This window comes from Curcuma longa, chromosome 7 (genome assembly GCF_044706935.1).
Source record: "Curcuma longa cultivar G26 ecotype Majalengka, Jawa Barat chromosome 7, ITB_CL_G26_1.1, whole genome shotgun sequence".
Taxonomy (NCBI): domain Eukaryota; kingdom Viridiplantae; phylum Streptophyta; class Magnoliopsida; order Zingiberales; family Zingiberaceae; genus Curcuma; species Curcuma longa.
In genome coordinates, this window is record NC_133867.1 from 9,088,430 (window position 1) to 9,109,367 (window position 20,938).

General features: G+C 34.4%; 3 protein-coding genes across 5 annotated transcripts; all 3 read right to left on the bottom strand.

Moving 5' to 3' along the window:
* Window positions 1–962: 962 nt before the first annotated feature.
* Window positions 963–1,866, bottom strand: LOC141832449 (uncharacterized). Its single transcript, XM_074719952.1, has one exon. It carries the CDS (start codon window positions 1,836–1,838, stop codon window positions 1,134–1,136), a length of 705 nt encoding a protein of 234 aa, XP_074576053.1. The 5' UTR covers window positions 1,839–1,866; the 3' UTR covers window positions 963–1,133.
* Window positions 1,867–6,160: 4,294 nt separating this feature from the next.
* Window positions 6,161–7,072, bottom strand: LOC141831336 (uncharacterized). The gene has a single exon (XM_074718695.1). It carries the CDS (start codon window positions 7,040–7,042, stop codon window positions 6,380–6,382), a length of 663 nt encoding a protein of 220 aa, XP_074574796.1. The 5' UTR covers window positions 7,043–7,072; the 3' UTR covers window positions 6,161–6,379.
* A 1,084-nt stretch (window positions 7,073–8,156) lies between these two features.
* On the bottom strand, window positions 8,157–20,513 carry LOC141832383 (uncharacterized). 3 transcript variants are annotated; one of them, XM_074719885.1, is made up of 20 exons: window positions 20,286–20,513; window positions 20,099–20,209; window positions 19,952–20,012; window positions 19,614–19,650; window positions 16,613–16,743; window positions 16,411–16,515; window positions 16,245–16,341; window positions 14,301–14,434; window positions 13,378–13,517; window positions 12,452–12,502; window positions 12,287–12,369; window positions 12,153–12,207; window positions 11,971–12,079; window positions 10,688–11,207; window positions 10,326–10,539; window positions 10,173–10,243; window positions 9,638–9,806; window positions 9,437–9,566; window positions 8,682–9,121; window positions 8,157–8,606 (listed from the first exon to the last, which is right to left on the bottom strand). In XM_074719885.1, exons 2-20 carry the CDS (start codon window positions 20,207–20,209, stop codon window positions 8,355–8,357), a joined length of 2,910 nt encoding a protein of 969 aa, XP_074575986.1. In that variant the 5' UTR covers window positions 20,286–20,513; the 3' UTR covers window positions 8,157–8,354. The 3 variants fall into 3 exon arrangements, with proteins under 3 accessions (XP_074575986.1, XP_074575987.1, XP_074575985.1); XM_074719886.1 differs by having other exon boundaries at window positions 16,245–16,332; window positions 20,099–20,513; XM_074719884.1 differs by having other exon boundaries at window positions 20,099–20,513.
* Window positions 20,514–20,938: the final 425 nt, after the last annotated feature.

Consider the following 20,938-nt stretch of genomic DNA (forward strand, 5'->3'; position numbering starts at 1 on the left):
ACTGTAAACCTAAGATTTGGAGGGAGAGAGGGAAAGAAAAAATGAAAATATACAACGGTTTTAAATTGTTGTTATAGCTTCCAAAATCGTTGTTGAAAGCGCAAATAGACATCGGTTTTAAAATGTTGTTATAGCTTCCAAAACCGTTGTTGAAAGCGCAAATAGACAACGGTTTTCAAACCGTTGTCGTAGTCTTCAAAAACCGTTGTTGAAAGCGCACATAGACAACGGTTTTAAAACCGTTATTGTATCCTCCAAAAATCGTTGTCGTAGTCTCCCATCAACCTCTCAAAGACATCGGTTTTTCTTAAAACCGTTGTAAAAAAGTAAAAGACATCGGTTTTGCCATAAAATCGATGTCTTTTGAGTGTTCTTAAAGACCGATTTTCTTGTAGTGCGTACGTTCTCATAATGACATCGCCCTGGCTAATGTGGAGATGCTATTCTAGCAGTTATATAAATCCTAGGAAAGGTACGTGAGAAAGGGGAGGACATTATTTCTTTCTTTCTTTCATTCTTCCTTGAAGAGTTATCCTAATTTGAACGTCGGAATGACTTGTTGGGACTCTCCGACACCAAACTATAACCCTCTGCTGTCTTCTAGGACTACTTTAGTGGAATGCACATGTCAGATTATTTGTTGACTAGTAGTTTAGCCAACCGTAATGATTAACCAAAATGGTGGTAATTCAGAGAAGCTACCGGCACTTTAGTTGAGATGAGTTGAAGAGAGTTGTTGGTTTAGCCACAAGCTACTACAAGCACTTTTTGTAGTGTGGGGATGACTTTGTCTTTTCTTTTCTTTTCTTATCTTTTGTGAACCAAATATAACAAGATAAATCGATAATGTACTATATATATATATATATAAACTACACAACCACAATAACAACAACGTCATCATTAATCAATACACTTTCAAAACCAATAAAGTAGAAACATTTATATATACTCCAAGTAAATAAATATGGAACTTATAATTTATTCTTATACCATGGTAATTAATACAAGCTAATTAGTAATGATCCAAACAAATGCACGATGATGAAACCTCTTACAATAATACACTCTAAAAGTACGCACTAGTAAATAATATATAATAATGATGATAATCATATGGAGATCATCGGACATCATGGAGCTGCGGTCGTCGACGGCGGCGGTGGAGAGAGAAAGGGGTTGGAAGGGATTGTCGGAACCGTCACCGGCATCGGTGGCAGCGAAAGCTGTGGGACAAGAGGAGGGATTGAAGCCAAAGGAGGCACTCCCACCGTTGGCATCGTCGGCACTGTTTGAATCGGCGGTGCTGACATTTGAGGAACAGTTGGCATTGGAGGTATGGCTGCCGTTGGAATAGCCGGCGTTAAAAGTGTCGGTGCTTGAGGCACTGTCGGCATTGGAGGCGCCGACGACAGTTGAGGAACCGCCGACATTAATGGAGGCGTCGACAGTTGAGGAACCGTCGGCATTGGAGGCGCTGATAGTAGAGGGACCCCTGGCATTGCAGGCATTGGAGACGCCGATGACAGTTGAGGAACCATAGGCATTGGAGGCGCTGATAGTTGAGGAACCCCAGGAATTGCCGGCATTGGAGGCGCAGACGACGGTTGAGGAACCGTCGGCATTGGTGGCGCCGATAGTTGTGGAACCATCGGCATTGGAGGCACTGATAGTTGAGGGACCCCTGGCATTGCCGGCATCGGTGGCGCGGAAAGTTGCGGAATGGCAGGCAGCACCGGCGGCGGCGCCGTTGTGTCGAGGAGATGCCGAGCCGCTTGGCATGCGCAGAGATGAGCCATCAGAATTGCCATGGCGAAGAGAGCAAAATATGAAGCCATGAAAAAATAGTAGTTAAGGGAAGAGAAGTTGAGGTTGTGGCGTTGATGAATGAGAAGTGAAGGAATTGAGGAGGAGATTTATAGGGGAAAAGTTTTTGCGGTAGAGATTGTTGGTTGCCTTCCAAAATTGTTTGATTATGTGCCATCTTTGGTTGTCTTCCAAATGGCTTTCTTTTTTATTAGGTGTCATGTTAGGTTGGAAAATTAAAAGTGTGATTTTTTTTTTAATATTTCAGTTTCTTAGTTAGCTCATCTTATTTTTTTAGAAGAAAAATCGAGTTAATAGAAGTGAAGTAGATGCACGACTAGAGGTGTAACGGATCGAGTCTGCTCGTAAACTTCAAAAAATATTTAATTCTTATTCAAAATTATGAAATCTGAATATTCATCGATTTTATATCTTTCTATATTTTTCTTTAAATTTTGTAGTTTTTTATAGTTCTACGTACTCTTTGAGATGTTTCCTAAGCTTTATACTACTTCACCAACATGAGATTCATAGCTCACTATAAAAAACTATTTAAAATCATTGTTTTTAAAAAAATCTTCAAATAAAATTTATTTAGTGATTGATGTATAGTGGAATCTACTTGTAATATATGGCATAAATCAACATATTTGGTCCAAAAAAACTCTTATTAATTTTCATTTTTCTAGAAAAAGAAATTTGTTCTCCATAGAAATATTTCTATGAAAAATAAAGTATAAAATTGAAAACTAGAATAAAAAAATAAAATGAAAATATTTTAGATTAAAAGGAATGTGTACATGAAAATAATTCCATAAATAAAAAAATGAAGCAAGCTATTTTTTAGAATCAATTTATATATAAGAAATATATTATTTAAATCATTTAAAAATTGATTTAATAATATTTTAAAATGAAGCAAGCTGTGAAATAGAAGAATTAACTAGAAGTGATTGAAATAGTTCAATTCAAATTTGTCTTCAAAATCGACTATGAAAATATTTTCATTGTTAAAATCGACGATGAAATATTTATTCATCATAAATCATCGATTTGGACGAACACAAATTTTTGTCATCGATTTTGATGATGAATTTGATTTTGTTACGAAATTAGCAACGAAAAAATAATTTCGTCATCAATTTGATAACGAATTTGAGTTTATTTGCCGACGAAATTTTATTTTCATCATAAATTTGACAACAAAAATAGGTTTTTGTCGCCAAAGTTATACAATGTATTGTCAATAAATTTATGATGAAAATAAATTCGTCGCTAAAAATAAAATTTTTTACCAGAACCTCCCAAATCCTTATTCATTTAATCATGTTTACAAATATCCTATTTATAATTGACGAAATTTTATTTTCATCATAAATTTGACAACAAAAATAGGTTTTTGTCGCCAAAGTTATGATATACAATGTATTGTCAATAAATTTATGATGAAAATAAATTCGTCGCTAAAAATAAAATTTTTTACCAAAACCTCCCAAATCCTTATTCATTTAATCATGTTTACAAATATCCTATTTATAACAAACACAATAGACTCAATCGAACATATAACATTCGAACACAATGCTAAATCCAACGTATAACATTCCAACACATTTCAACAATTCCAATAAATCATATTCATTCTACAAGTTAAAACAAACAAACTTTTTAAACAAACATAAAAGTCACATTCCATACAACACAAATATTTTAATCTAACAAGCCAAACTTAAATAATATGAAACAAGTCATCATATCTAATAATCCATTCCAAGAAGACATCATGTATATCCAAATAAAAATATCTCATATCAAATAGTCTCAAAATGACGACAAGATACAAAAACTATTATCGTCATCTTTGGCATTATCATCTTCGACAAATACTTTATATTTGTTCTATTATCTTTCTTTTCCTACATCAAAAAATAAATATATCATATTATACAAGAAAAAATATTATATAAATTAAAATACAAAATTATAATATAAAAAGACTTACTTTTTTCAGACATGAATTTCTAAATTTCATCATCTTCCTTGATCTCATCAACCCTGTTCGAAACAAATTAATAGTACTAATCAATAATACAAAAATGAATGGTTCACAAACTCAATCAAATACCAAATGTTCAAAAACACTAATTCTGAGAAAAATAACATTTATACATATCATAAAAAATTATCACCACTACCACCATCATCATCATCACCGTTATCGCTAGAACTAAGAGGAATCTGACTTGGAATATATAGAGCCTAGTTGAATATGTCACATTATGAAATCTTATTATTGGCGCAATTCTCTCATTTCTTGATTCCTTTGCAATATTATCTCCTTCAAATTGCTAACCTCTTCGATTAAGTTTTCTATTTGTGCCCTTACCGCTGGTGGGGTGAAATTAAAAGATGTACCAACAACTTTATAAGTTCTGCTTAAAGAATTTATTGTCAATATCTTTCCTCCTTTGGATCTCCCACTTGCCTCTAGCTATATATTCAAATTATTACCGACAGAGAACTCAGATCCATCCTTATCACCACTAGCACCTCAATTTCTCTGTGTTAACTCTAGATCATCATATTTCTCCTATATTATCATGAAAAAAATTAAAATTAATTTATAATAATATTTTAAAAACACATATAATATTGATTATATCTAATAGAACTATATTTAAAATAAAAATAAAGCAGGTATGTAACTATTAGAATCTAAGTTAAAAATTAAGATTCAATAATAATCCAAATATTAATTGCTCTAGCTCTATTTCTGCTCTAAGTCTTTTTTTTTTTAATGTGCGAGTGAAAGTGTCTATAATTAATGGCTCCTTCTCCATTTTCTTGGCCTAAAAAAATATTATTAGAAATAATGTAATAGTTTGAAATCAATTAATAAATTAGTGTTTATAAAAAAAATATCAATCTATATGTATGTTCATTAATATTGATTGAGCCTCCTGCATATGTCATGATGAGTCTCCAAAATTATAAGTTTGATTTACCTTATTCTGTTAACTCCTTCGTTTACTCTTCTCGGTTTGTAAAATATTAGAGATCCTGACCCAATTTTCTTCGATGATGCAGGATGGTTTTCCCCCTAATCTTTGCATGATTAAGTACATGTCGAATGTGATCTCCATATTTTTTCTTAAAAATCCTCTTTTTTTTAATTCTTCATTCGGGTCCTAATTGAATGTCTGCTAGAATGAAAAAAAATAATTATATATTCACTTTAATTTCATATATAAATTAAAAGAGATAGATACTTTAAACTCGTTCTATTAGAGCCGTTTATTGGATGATGGAGTGCTTATATATATCATTGAAGCTCCTCTCTAATGGTTATTCATTATTTTATTTATCTTGCAAATAACACATACAAAATTTTGAAATCTATAATAAAATTATAAATAAATATTATTAAATAATTAAGATAGTAGTTGAAAAATAAAATATTGTAAATACTTATGAATCTCTGTGAGGGATTGTACACTCTCGAATGTTTTACATCTCAGCAATGGACTGTCCGGTTGAAGATACTAGCGAATGCAGTAGCGAAGGTACTGGTGAAGGTACTAGCAAAGGTGCATGGGAAGGTCCTGCCCAATTAGGGAGGCATAGATACAATGTCAAGTGTCGAAGCTAGCAGACTGTCCAAGAATAGTCCGTCTATGCCCACTACGTCAAGACTATCAACCAAAATTATTAAGATATAATAAATAAAAATTTGATACATAATAAAAAACATAAAAAATTTTCCATGTTTGCTAATAGATAAAAAAAAATGTGTGAAATCAACCACTAAGATGTCACCTCTAATGGCCTATAACAAGTCAACAATCAAATGTGTAATTGCAGGTGTTGACTGATAAATAGCAAGTAATTGCTAGTTTAGGTGGGACTAAAATTGTTACAAATAATATGTATCACACCTAATGTCGAAATCTTAAAATCTGAATAGAGTAAATTCAAGTTGCAGTCATTTTTTTCTATTCTGACATTCTATTCTGACATAACAATCAAAAATCTAAATTTTCAAACGAGATGAAGAATAGATATAGTATCGCTGAGGCTGGCCGATCGGCCATGCCCGAAGCGCCCACGCCTCACTCACCTCAGCGGGCGGTTGGCCAGCTTTAGCGGCCAGTACACGAATTTATGATTCGTCAGTACATTTGGCAACGAATCTTTAATTTGTCTCAAACTTTGGCAATAAGAAATTCCCAAGCCAAATTCTTCCAAATTAGCGACGAATTTGATGACAAATTTAAAATTCATCATGACGAATTTGACAACAAAAATTGTTTTAGCAACAAACTTTGCAACGAAATTTATTTGTTGTTAGTTGCTAAAGTAGAAACATTTATATATACTCCAAGTAAATAAATATGGAACTTATAATTTATTCATATACCATGGTAATTAATACAAGCTAAGTAATGATCCAAACAAATTAAATGCACGATGATGAAACCTCTTAAAGATTACAATAATATACTCTAAAAGTACACACTAGTAAATAATATATAATATATAATGATGATGATAATCATATGGAGATCACCGGACATCATGGAGCTGCGGTCGTCGACGGCGACGGTGGGGAGAGAAAGGGGTTGGAAGGGATTGTCGGAACCGTTGCCGGCATCGGTGGCAGCGAAAGCTGTGGGACGAGAGGGATTGAAGCCAAAGGAGGCACTCCCACGGTTGGCATCGTCGGCACTGCTTGAACCGGCGGTGTTGACATTTGAGGGACAATCGGCATTGGAGGTATGGCTACCGTTGGAATGGCCGACGTCAAAGGTGTCGATGCTTGAGGCACTGTCGGCACTGTTGGCATTGGAGGCGCCGATGACAGTTGAGGAACCGTCGGCATTAATGGAGGCGTCGACAGTTGAGGAACCGCTTGCATTGGAGGTGCTGATAGTTGAGGGACCCCCATTGGAGGCGCCGATAGTTGAGGGACCCCAGGCATTGCTGGCATTGGAGGCACAGACGACAGTTGAGGAACCGTCGGCATTGGTGGCGCCGACAGTTGGGGAACCATCGGCATTGGAGGCGCTGATAGTTGAGGGACCCCTGGCATTGCCGGCATCGGTGGCGCGGAAAGTTGCGGAACGACAGGCAACACCGGCGGCGGCGCCGTTGTGTCGAGGAGATGCCGAGCTGCTTGGCATGCGCCGAGATGAGCCATCAGAATTGCTATGGGGAAGAGAGCAAAATAAGAAGCCATGGGAAAATGTTAGTTATGAGAAGAGAAGTCGTGGCGTCGATGGATGAGAAGTGAAGGAATTGAGTAGGAGATTTATAGGGGAAACATTTTTGGGGTAGAGATTGTTGGTTGCCTTCCAAAATTTTTTTATTATTTGCCATCTTTGGTTGTTCTTCCAAAATAACTTTAGTTTTTTATTAGGTGTCATGTTAGGTTGGAAAATTAAACGTGTGACTTTTTTAATATTTATTTTAGTTTCCTAGTTAGTTCATCTTGTTTTTTCCATAAGAGTCGAGTTCATAAAAGTAAAGTAGATGCACGACTAGAGTTGTAAACAGATTGAGTTTATTCATAAATTTTTGAATTAGTTTAAAAAAATATTTGATTCGTATTTAAAATTATAATAAAAAATATTTAATTTATATTTAAAAATTATGACATCCGAGTATTAGTCGCTTTTATATCTTTCTATATTTTTTCTTTAAATTTTTTGTTTTTTTATAGTTCTACCTACTTTTTGAGATGTTTCCTAAGCTTTATAATACTTCACCAATAAGATATTCACAGCTCTCTATAAAAAACTATTTAGAATTATTATTTTTAAAAAAATCTTCAAATAAAATTTATTTAGTGGCTGATGTATAGCGAACCTACTTATAAATTATAATAATACATTGCATAAATCAACATATTTGGTCCAAAAAAACTCTTATTAATTTTCATTTTTCTAGAAAAATAAAGTATAAAATTGAAAACTAAAATAAATAAATAAAATGAAAATAATGCCACAAGTAAAAAAAAGTGAAGCAAGCTATTGTTTAGGATCAATTTATATATAAGAAATATATTATCTAAACCATTTAAAATTTGATTTTAATAATATTTTAAAATGAAGCAAGTTATGAAATAGAAGAATTAACTAGAAGGGATTATATTCCAAGTGATATTTAGGTGCATAAACCTTGTGAATTTAATCATGAGTAAACTTGTTTGATTTCGTTACTGCTGTAAATATCTAATGACTAATTATCGTTTGCATAAATTTTACCTGAGATTTTTTATCTATGATCAGATTATCTATCAGTTCCACACATCAGAATCAACACACTGAGCAATCTTCAACTCTGAAAACAAGTGAACTCCAAAACAATCTATGATAAAATACTAAAGTATAATGTAATATAACTCGTTTCAAATATTATCAAGCATACATAACTGTCTAAATAATATGGTGCAACACCATATCAACTTCATACTTTCAGCAGCAGTTACATCTCATCTAATTATACCCCTAAGATGAAGCTTTCGGCGCAAGGAAAGAAGAACAAAACATCTAATTATCAGGAAGTTGCTCAAACCATCTTCTAACCTTTTGACCAGATTTAGTTGCATCTTTACCATCGGTTGGATCACGGCGTGAAAATTTGGAACGGTATTGCTCAATTAGCATGTCCAACTTATCTACTATTTCCCCCCCTGATGAGCCCTTTCTCCTCTTAGGTTTTCGAGCCGGATTTTGATGTCCCAACCCACCATCAGGCTCAGTTGTGCTCTTTCTTTTCTTAGTCTCACCGGATGTATCCATCTGTAATGACATCACAAGATTATAGTATACTGTAAATTGTAGGCTGAGGTCAAAGAGAGTTGGCATGTCAATTACCTGATTCTTGTTTGGCTTTTTTACATGAACTTTTCCACCCTGTATCGCGTTGGACTCTGATTCCGACCCAATATGCTTAAATTTAGTGGAAGGAACAGCTTTGCCTCTTCTACCAGCTTTATTTTGTTTCTTGTCCTGTTTAGCAGCATCCCTACCTTTTACATCTGGATCAGTGTCCTCGGAAGTCAACCTTAGTTCGACGCCGGGCACTTCAGCAGTTACCGATGGTTGGGCTGATCTCTTGTGGAGTGTTCGGCGCTTTGGTTTCTTGGATTCCTCACCTGCATTGTCTCTGTCAGGCCCTTTGGTTTGATCGCGAAACACATCTGAATTATGATTATTCTCCTTGGACTCCACGTTAGCTGTATGTTGTTGTCTTAGTTTCTGCAAGTTGTCAATAGCAAATTCCACGATAGGGCGATGCTCAGGACCGAAGGTTTCTAGTAGAGAAATACAAATTAATTAGCACAAAGTAAAATGTTCAATAAATTTATCTACATGATATCAACGGAACAAAGTTTTTAGATACTAAAATACAATGTTTTGTTGCACTTTCCCCTTCCAGAATGCAAAGTTTTAGAAAATATATATATATATATATATATATATATATAAAAGAAATGTAACAGAGAAATTTAAGAAGGATGTCCAACAAATTAGCATAAAGAAATCCAAACTATTAAGCAAGAAATGCCGCATCAATACACTAGAGAAAACTTGAAAGACAAATCCACTAGGAAAACGCATCAAATTACCTGGATTGTTGTTCAGAACCCTCAGGGCTACAAGTGCATGTTGATGTTCTCTAAATTGGACAAAAGCCACACCATGGGAATGTTTTTTAGTTGTAACCTTGCCTTTCTTTGCGTCTTTCAAGACCTTTACCTGGTCAAACAGTGCAAAATTAAGGGATAAATTCTAACAAACGTAAGGTAAATAAAAGATCAAATAGAAACCTTTTCAATGATAGGCTTCTGCTTTGAAGCACGGGATGTAACTGCATTTACACAGAGTTTCCTCACTTCTACTGGGGTCATTGTCTTTGGCAAATTGTAGATAATCAACATAGTTCTTGATACATGGAATTTTGGAGACTGAAGCATTTCCGTCTTCTTCTTCATCAACCTACACGTGAGATTGATCTTAGAAACATATCTGTCTTCACAGTATGATTGTTAAATTTCACATCCTAAGAGAGAATACATATATCCACAATTTAGCAATTCCAAGGAAAAACATTGTTAATGGACATGTTTAATAAACAATCCTGAAAATGTCCAACATGCAGGAAAACAAGTCAAATCAATTGAACATCATGAGGGCTGCATGCAATGAGAGCAAGGCTGAAATCAACTGAACATCATGAGACCAAGCAGCCGTGCTAGATAATAATATTGAAATCAACATAAAATACTCTGTCCAAAAATGGAAAAGTAAAGGGTATGTATTATCCATGCAATGCCAGAATACCAGGACGAGGTAACAACTTACGCCTCACGCTTTTTCATATCATCTTCAGATACACCTTCTGCAGCAGGTGTTCCAGCAAGTATCTCACCTTCCTGTTACAGGAACAAGAAAATTACAGTAAGTAGCCATATCAAAAAATTTGATAAGGTAATTGAAGTTCAAAAAGAACCAGACCTTTGTTAGATATAAATTGCGTCTGTCATGCACCACATTCTTTAACTTCTCGAGTTCCTTTTTGTGAACTGATTCCTTATCTAAGGCTTTTAAAACCTTAAGTGGTCTTCCCTTAATAATGATTCCTAAGCCAGATTCAGCATTTGCAGCAGAAATGGCAGCATCTGCTGCAACTGGACTATCAAATGTCAGAAAGCCAGTCCCTTGGGGTCGCCTGCAATAGCAAGAATCATACAAAATTGAAAATAAAATACAAAAGGAGTTCTGGGAAACACGTGTGAAAGGAGCTTCTTGAGTTATTATAAACTCATTATTACATAGAACAAAAAGAAACAAAACCAAAGGTATCATCCTCAACGTACTTGGTAAGTTTATGGAGAACTGGATGAAAAGATTGCACTTTTCCAAATGAAGAAAACCTCTCCTTAACCTCCTCGGTAGTAATTTCGAACGGGAGGTTGCTTATGAAAATAGTTTTATCCAAATCCTTATCTTTGTTTCTCAATTCTGTAATATCAGCTTTTATCACTTTTGCATCCTCGCCTTCTACTATTGCATCTTTCCTTGTAGGCATGAGAGATTCCTTCTTTTCAGAGTCATCTTCTGCACCAAACTCAGAAATACTATCATCTGTCTTGAAATCCATGCCACATGCATCAGACCCAGCAGTAGATCTGATCAAGTTATCAAGGACCTTTTTTGCAACTTCTGCCTCCAATGCAAAATCAATATCGTTAGATGGGACCATATTTCCACTAGCCTTTGGGGCTTTTTCAACAATAGCAGCTTTATCAAGTTTGACTTCATCTTTAATCATGTCATCTTCATCATATTCACTGTCACTGTTAGTGTCTGAATTACTCTCACTGTCATTGTGCTGTCCTGTAAATAAGATTATTTATTAGACCGGAGGAGAAAACATATCCAATCCTTTGTAAATGAGATCACAGTAGATGAAGCACTTATCACTAAAATCATTAAACCTTTTTCTCCTCTGCCAAGAGGGAAAAAAGGAAGAAAACTAGCAAATAACAAATAGAAAAGAATGAGACAAACAGTACAGTTAAGAGTTTCAACAGAATCTAGAAAGTTGCAACATGATTTCACTCGGTTTAAAAGAAAATTATGGAAGCAAAAGTTGATCAAACATTATTTTGTCTTTAGCTTACCAAAAATTACTTTGGAAAAGAACTGTCATATTACATCACGAAATCCATGAATCATTAGGATTTAATAGGTATTATTTGGCTATACATCAAGAAACAAATTCACTCCAAAGCAATTTTTATTTATCAATGAATGTCTTCAGTTCTTGTTACAGCCCGTCAATAGAAACACAACCACGTAATAATTCAGATAAAGGTGGCTACATTTTCTAGTCAATAAAGTCGGCAAGATGTAGATAGTATGGAACATATGAATGCCTATAATACTAAAGAAACAAAAGAAAGCTGTATGCATTCTATATGAAAAGTGTTCATGAATTAGGAAGGAATTAGTCATACTTGTGAAATACAATTACATGTCAATCCTCATGGATGTTGTTCACCTATCCAATTTAATGTCATCACAAGTGAACTTTAAATTCTTTATTGTGTATGAACTAGAAGATACAATGTCATGAAGTTCATGCATTGGACTTTACCTTCCTTAGTGGCAGCGGAGTTTGCAGCAGAATATACTTTTTTTGGAACTGCCCAATCAACAGCAATAGTTCGTTTTGCAAATGATCGCCCATTTAGGTTTTTTATGGCCTAATAAAGAAAGCATTTAGTACTGCTCCAACAAATTATATGCTTGTAAACAACTATTTACAACTGAGCATACTTTTTCCGCATCTTGTTTGCATGTGAAAGATACAAAAGCAAAACCTTTTGAAACTCTGATAATATCAGAAAAAAAAGGATATTAGATCGCCAATTTCATCAGGGTTCAAAAAAAAATGAGGATGCAAGAAATACCCTTCATCTGACATATGAGGGATTAAAACATCCCACACAAAACCTGCTGAAGTAAATACATCTCGGATTTCACTAACTGTAACCTGCAACCATTGCCAGATGGTATTCTTAGAACAAAAACTGGAAAAATTACTGGTTGGCAATTCAGTATAGGCCATTATCCACCTTAAAAGGTAAGTTCCTGACAATTACTCTCCACTTCTTGATTTTTGAACCCTGGATTGTAACAAGATAAAAAGATAAAAATAGAATGTACTTAAAAAAACATTTAACATAGACACACGAATTGAAAGAAGAAAAGAATAGCAAAACATAAGGTGCATCAACACAATATCAATTTATCCAAAGAGTTTATATTGAAAATTAATGCAAATCCGCAATGTAGATTCATATAACAAAATCAACAGCAATATCATTCCAATAATTATCCTACCTCTTCACCCAGGAATGGAAATCCAACCATCATAAGATGCATCAGATTTAAGGTATCTATCTACATGACTTATGGACTACTTGGCAAAACAGATTAAAATTTTGGGCAAGGCCATTACAGTCTATATCTTAAAGATGATGTAAATGACCTTACCATCATATCAATCAGTCATATGGCTTAGCATGCAATAGAAAATACAATAAGCTAACTGAAATCATATGAATTTAAAAACGAGTAAAACTATGTACATGATTGATCTAGTATGGAGAGGTAACTAGTTACGCGGCTAAAAGATCTTCAAACCAGCATAATAATAAGACACTAAAATGTAAAATTAAACCTAACAAATTGAACAATCTTATACTTCTATAGATCAACAACCAAATAAAGAACTTTTAAAAATTAAAATACATAAGTGTAACATAATGAGTGGGGTTGTTAAGTATTATTCAATGGAAATAGAAGTTGTAACAAGTATAAAATCAAGTAACTAAAGATAAACCTCCAGCCGCCAACAATCAAATATGAGATCATGATCACAACAGTCATCATCTTCACACATCTCATGTAATCTATATCTGAAGTGAAGCTGCAAAATCCAATTGAATCTAATGGTTTTATTAAAACCCTGGATAAAGAAAACTAGCAGAAGCTATACCTCCCCACCCAATTGGCGAGCCCAAACACATACGCCCTTTATTTCTTGCTGATGTAACTTTGTCACAGAATATCGTGCTGATTTGACACTTGTGTAAAGTACTGAGGCAGCTTCTAACTTGCATCCATCTTGAGCAAGCCCTAAAAAGAATACTAACAATTACTTCTTTTCTAATGACCATTTAGTTTTGAAACAACTATTAAGCACCAATAGCTTTGCATCTTCTTTAGCACTATTGATATTCAAAACAAATGTTTGTCAAACTCATTGACAGGTTGCAACTGAGATAGCAACTGAAACATAATGAAGTATCATAACCAAATAAAAAAGACTACAATTAACTAGTTTCTCAACATGGAAAGTTTGGGCATGAAATAGGAAACTCTCTTCATTAAGCACATGGAAGGCCTTGTTTCATGTATAAGAATGTTACAAGAATGTTCATCCTGATTAAAAAGAGAATCTAAGTAAAGCTATTGTTGGGATGAAGATAAAGTTCTTACATAGTCCTCCAATCAATGCAGGAATGTAATACAGCAAAGGTGGTAGAATTTGACAAGATAAATAAAAGAATCATCTCATATGGAAAAAAAATATGAATAGCACTAGGCATTAGAGTTTTGAATAGAATCTTGCTCAGTAAATGCAGGAGCCAAAAAGGCTGAAATTACAAGAAGAAAGATTCATGAAAGTATGATCTTTGGATATTTATCCCAAGCCCACAGAAGGTAGATAGATGAGCATTTGTACCATCACAATGCAAATTCCAAGCTTCAATAAGATTAATAGTAAGACTAACATGATGCATATTATCAGCTTAGCATACAATTCACCAGAAGTTTCAGAAATTGAATTTTCTGTATGATGAGCTTTTCAACAACAAAAAAAAACAATGCATATTATATATAAAAAAACCACCTAACCATGTAACTCTAATTCTTCTTTTGGAAGAGGATAGTTATATGAGCATATGGTGCCGATCTCTCCAGCTTGCCGAAAGACTTCAACGGACATCTCATAGTTCAGCAGATTACCAAAAACAACAGTTCTAGCAATCCTGGTCCATGAAGGGAAAACATATAATTGATAACAAAATTTGTGTTCAAGCATTTAATGCAGAATCAAAATACAAAAAAAAAACATCTTGTCACTAGAAAATAAAATATAAATGATATGAGATTCTGAATTTGTTTAACACAATATTTTTCACTAGATGATAGTTTGGCAACCGAGACATCTACACTTATTGGAAACAGTGCTTGTATAGTTCAATACATCTTTGTTTTGCATTACAGGGTGATATTTTAACTATTATATGAGATATTTAAACATTATGATAATCAAGATTTGAATTCTTGTTTGAGCACTGACTGGAATTATCAGTCATGCCAATCTAGATGTCAATCCATGTGCATAGCCCTAATAGAAGAGGAGGAAGAGGACCTACCAAACTCATTGCAACCCACTGACCTCATCTGCAACTTGCAGAAGACCATTGTGCCGCATCTTCATGGAGAAAGGCATGCCGCTCACAAAGGAAAGCTCACTGGCTATCATCATTGTGGAGGAAGGCTCATCATGTCCACTCCTCATTTTCACAAGTCTCAAGTTCTTGATGTGTTTCATGTGTCAATCAGTGAGTGAAAAGATAAATTTCGCTTGTGTTGTCTAGCACAAACCATGCAACAATTTTTATTTATATTATCCATAATATTATATTGTATTATTTCAGCATATCACGTTATATATTTAGAAGCATACACAATATGATAATATTCTATAATATATTAAATAAATTGCAAAATTATATAATTGTATAATTATATAAACTAAATTATATATTTATAATTGGAATATGTAAATTCAATCTCATTCAATCTCAGCTGGAATACGTAATCACTTAATAATATATTGGAACCTATACAGTGTAGTTTTTCTCTTTTTCACTTGTATAATACAAATCTATTCCTCTCATATAGGTAGTAGATTGAGGAAAACTATGGCTTCTATCTTATGATAACCCATCTGAGGGGAAGGTCGGTATTTTCATATTGGTAGTGAAATTCCTCCCTCACTAGCTCCCCTCCACCTCTTGCCTCCTTTGCTGCCCATCATAAAGACGAGATCTTATCATTTGACCTCTTCTTCTGTGATATTGAGCCAAGTCCTCGCACATGACCAACATATGTTAGCCTCAAATCGCTCTCTGCGGACCTTATCATCTGACCTCCACTTCTACTAGGATCTTTTCTTAGTGGTAAACAAATTGTACACAGTTAAGTAACTCATTACAAACATAAATAGATTTACAATCAAAATGAGACAATACACAAATATATTCACAATGTTCCTTGATGTTCTAGAGTGTTTGAACATCTTGAAGATGGCCCTTGTTAATTCTAGGTTTCATTCAAGAGTGATTCTGTATGGCTTTGATGTCAGAATTTAGTCCCCTTTTGCCTACTGTTATAAATTAATTAAATTCAACAGCAAAGAGAACTATTAATGAGGTAGGTGAATGTGAAATTCTATTAAGCCTACTGTTATAAATAAATTAAATACAACGGCAAAGAAAATGAGGAAAGTGTGTGAAATTCTATTAAATGCAATGTACATAAAAATAAATTTAAAATGTATGTTCAATAAAAACCAAGGTATTTTCTGACTACAAAGAGTGTTAAAGAAGATTGAAGGGCGAAAAAAGAAAATCTGGAGGTATATAATGATAAAATATATTAAAAGACTGCAAGATATCTCAAATTTACTTTTTAAATAATATAAAATTGACATCAAATGGAGAGGATAACTGACATATATGATATGAAGCATAAATCAAAATTTTCCAACAAACAAATCACCAAACTAACCTCTGCTTTTCTGAGCCATCCACTACAGCATTGTTGTCCTGGATCCCCAACTCTTCCTTGAGTTTATCGACAATTCTTCTTGGTGATTCTATTACAGCTACTGATTTTAGATAAATTAAAAACTTAATAAGACCTTATCTCGGTAAAAAGAACAAAAATCACATACTTGCATCACAACTTATTTTGTTTGGCTTGGGTGTGTCCTTTTTCTCAGTTTTGCCACCAGAGTGAACAATATCATTGTTTTTTTTATCCATCTCCTCTGAGGGCACTGCACAACAACAATACCGCCAAGGACATTAAAACTATTTACTCTGATTTCGGGTATATAAGGAATGTGAGAATTAATGTTAGGCAGATGATGCAACCATGCTTTGTGGTTTGCCGACGTTCCGCAAGAGGAAGACGGGACTTAGCAAGTTTGACCCTAATCCTTCTACCATTGATGGACGCCTCATTTTTCAGTTGAATTGCACGCTCAGCATCTTCGACAGTAGCACTGAAACCGTCAAATCAAATTAATAAGGCATACAAAAATATGAACACTGTGCATTGAATATAATAATCTTCTCTTTTTCATTGAAATCAAAGATAAAAAGAGTTTTATAAGATTATATTTTCAGAAACACAATGCAAATTAATGTCTACAAGATATCATACAGATGTAAAAATAAATGAAAAAAAATCCAGTCACAATATCATTTGGAGAAAATAAACATTTGGATCAAATTAGACTTAAAAGTGCATTGCCTCAAAATGGAAATGGTAATACACAAGCTGCAAGTCTGACAAAAATGATTAGAGCAAATAGAGAAACTGAGGTCTTCTCAAGTATTTTAATTGGGATGTAACAACCATTGATGCAAAACTTCAAATACCAATGTACCTTAATGGATATTTTAACATCAAATGAGCTTAAGCAAATTGTACAAACAAAATGAACAGGATGTTGCTATTGACTTTATTTAATCACCTATATTGACATATCAGAATTAATGAGTTTTTAGGCGGAATAGGTTAAATCCTGCATCCTTTATTCTAGTTCACGGTTTTATCATGTGTCCTAAATATAACCATGTAACAGTTATCTCACTAGTTCTCTTCTCTAACCTATCCTACAATTTCTCCTCTGTCATGCAAGGATCTTCTAGCACCAGTTGCAGCACCACAGTGCCTTATGGTGCTCCTTGTGCTACAGTATCCACAATTTCAACAAATCTCAACATCCTCTGTGCCATCTTAACAGCACCTACCAGGTGGCATCGTCCTCCACCTTATTTCCATTCAAAATGCCAACAACCTTATATCTAGCACATCTCTGGCATAGTCAAAAATCCCATTAGGAGTTACCACCGGTGACCACCCTCATCAAATTTGTTGCACTATTTACAGTGGCCTCCTCTCCACCTACTTTATCAGTCATCTATATCGATGTCACTAAATGACACTCACACTTCTATTCGCCTTCCGGTCCACTCCCACGACGACCACACAGGCACAGCCATCATGTGATCATCACTCATCCTTGCAAGTGCAAACATCGCCACAACTCATCATCACCACTAGTCACTCATCTCCAAGCATGGCACGCATTCGAGTCATATTTAAGCATTTGACTCATCTTCAAGCATTGCACAGGTAGATTATTAAATCCTTAGCGCCCCATCCACTGAGCACATTGCTCCTCAAGCCCTTCTTTGTCTCTTGAGGACTTGGAGAATAAATATGCCAACAATCCTAAGTCCAACACTAATTTGCAACTCTCTACTTGGATTTTTGGAATTTTTTCCTCTTCTATATTAGGTGATCTTGAATTGAAAATTTCTCTGCCTAGTTCTTGTTTCCTTTGCTTTTCTCTGGTATTAACATGCTCCTGCTTATCACCTTTGTCAGGTTTTTCTTCTTTCTATATCTGCAGTTCCTTCCTCAATTATGTTTTTTCTCTTATTTTCAATCCATAAAAATAACCCTTATTTCTTCTTGTAGCTTCACCTTTTATATTCCTCTTCATCCATAAATCTAATAATGAAATCCTTTTATTTCTTCCCAATAATGCAGCTTTCTCTACAACTTCTTTAGGTCTCATACAAGGAGGAGTCCTTGCCAATCAACCTTAAGCTTAGACATCCTCGGGCTGCTTCCAACACTTGCAAACATTGTTTTCTGTGCCCTTTGTACTTTATTTCAGCACATTATCTTCTTTCCAGTGAAGGCTTAAATAGAGAGAATATCATATTCTCATGTTCTCAGTTTGCTACTTTTATCAAATGGTCAAGTTGTGCTATCCATCTCTAGTGAAGATTGAAGAAAGAAATCATCATGTTCTCAATATGTTATGTTTGTAAGGGTTGAGCTATAATATTTATTCCTCTAGAACTTTTGAGTGCTTTCCTTTTCCTTGAGCATATTGTGTGTTTTTTGTAGCATCACTATGGTGGGAAATGTTCTCAAGAGCTAATTCATGAGATCCCTCTTCATTCTTGTTCTACTTTTTCCTTATCTCTTTCTCCTCTTTGTTAATGTTGATATTTGGTCCAAGGCATCATTGATTGTGTGTTGATATGAGAATAAAGGGATCATTAACTGTGTGCTAGAACAACAATTACAAGAGCTTTCCTTAGTTATGTTTTGATTTTTCATATACATAGTCTTGGTTAGCATTGGCTCTTTATGTTTAACTCTTATGTAGGTAACAAGTCGGACACAACTAGTATCTGTCTTAGGCTTGAAGTAAAAGAGAATTAGAACTAAAGACTTATTAGGTGTAATGAGTTTAGTCACACATTAGTAGTTCTAGGTTTAGGGCTTTATCACGATATTATGTAAGACAATGTATGCTCTCTTTCCCAAACTTTAAAAAAATCATCCTAAAATATTCAATTGAAGGGAACATATGCAAAAAGAGTTGGTCTCAAGTTGTGAATTTCTAGAAATCATAGTGTCATGCTCCAGTATTTAGACTGTGCATCTTTCAAAGATGGAACCATTAGTTTACCATGCCTCATATGATTCAAAACCTGGAACTTTCAAGTTCTTAGATCATTGATTTCAAATAAGACCAAAACTTCTAGTTCATCCCGACTATGCTTAGGGCCATTATCCAGCTACATAGTAAATGTTGTGTTAATTCCTTCCAGTAAGTCTTTTCAAGGTTTAGAAAAAAGTAGTCAATAGAGTTGCATACAACGACAACATCAACATGGAAACACCATCATTACAACAAAATAAAAAAGAAAGGGAAATCAAACAAACAACACATAGAGGCACTAACACAATCAGCAAGAGAGTATGATTGAGCCATTTTGGTTCATCATTTCAACACAAGATTAACTGCCAATTTGGTAACAGATTTTTTTTAGTCAAACTTACAATTGGACAAAACCAAACCCCAGACTCTCTTCTGATCCTGCAAAAGAGGAAGCAAACTATTTTTAGAAGAAGATGAATGACCTCATACTAGCAATAGTTACATAAAACCATAGCCGAGTGAAAAAGCAAATATCATATGTACTAATTCAGGTTCACAAACTTAAACTAGCCAACACCAAGATGTTCCTCATAATTTATTACACCTCAAAAATTCTTATCTATTAATCTCAATTAACATGTTTACCACTTCATTCCTTTGATTGCAGACTAAAGCATCCATAGAAAAACTGAACAACAACTACTACTAATGGCGTGCAATGTGTATATACACAACTTACCTTTTGAAGTGACCATAAAGCAGCGTCTTACAGGCCCGACTTCACCGAATAATGCTTCCAGCTATGAAAGAAGAAAAGATGAACCAAATAAATAACTGAGGAAACAATCAAACCAAACGACAGCAAAAATAAAAGTTTTAAAATTACCTCAGAGGACTTGAACGAATAGGGGAGATTGGAGACGAAGATGGTGGAAGGGCAGTGCCCAACATCGATCTTCTCCTCATTGGAGTCATTGCTTCGTTTCCTCTTCCCCATCTATTCCGTAACATCAAAAAATAACTTTTTACCTCTTCTTCAGGAGGGTTGGATTGAGAAGTAGAAGATATATTACGTGAGGGCTTAGAGCAAGTGTCAAGCGATGCGATGACGAGAAGAGACGGTAACACAGCTTGGAAGAAGGCAGCAGGAAGCGTCAGTAGCAGACAGTCCCGTCGCCCCTTTCGTCGGAGAGGAGAGGCGCGCGGTCGGGGATCCTATCACATACGGCGGCACGAGGACCAGCGACGCCGCCGCTCGAGTGCTCTCTGAGGGAACCGCTTAATCGCCGGGTGGAGGAGAGAGGAGGGGAACCGCGACCCGGAGTTTTACAAACCCCAGCGGTTCGGCCTCAAATAGGTCCTTTAAAATTTTATTTAAATTTCTAGAATAAAATAGGTATTTTAATTTTAAATAAAAGTATTTAACTGTAAACTAAAAAAATGAAAATATTTAAGATTTAATTATTCAATAAATTATTTTTTAAAGTTATTAAATTTTAAAAGGTAGTTTAAGAATTACTCAGGGTTTTGTATATAAAAATAATATCTTTTAACTCTTTCTAAATTTAAAATAATTTTAGTAGAAATCTTTTTTTAAAAAAAACTTATTTCCTGGCATTTAAATGATGGATGACTACTTTTTCTCTTTAAAATCAGTACTAATAATTTTCATCAATTGAAAATTTAGTATTTTTTATCAATTGAATACTAAATTTAAAAAGAACAT

Bases quoted from the DNA above. Each gene is read 5' to 3' on its own strand.
- LOC141832449 (XM_074719952.1), bottom strand. From the start codon at position 1,838: ATGGCTTCATATTTTGCTCTCTTCGCCATGGCAATTCTGATGGCTCAT.
- LOC141831336 (XM_074718695.1), bottom strand. From the start codon at position 7,042: ATGGCTTCTTATTTTGCTCTCTTCCCCATAGCAATTCTGATGGCTCAT.
- LOC141832383 (XM_074719885.1), bottom strand. From the start codon at position 20,209: ATGGGGAAGAGGAAACGAAGCAATGACTCCAATGAGGAGAAGATCGAT. The intron at 16,744-19,613 runs GTAAGTTTGACT...TGACGGTTTCAG, and splicing joins GGGTTTGGTTTTGTCCAATT to TGCTACTGTCGAAGATGCTG. The intron at 11,208-11,970 runs GTAAAGTCCAAT...TCTTATTTACAG, and splicing joins CTCCGCTGCCACTAAGGAAG to GACAGCACAATGACAGTGAG.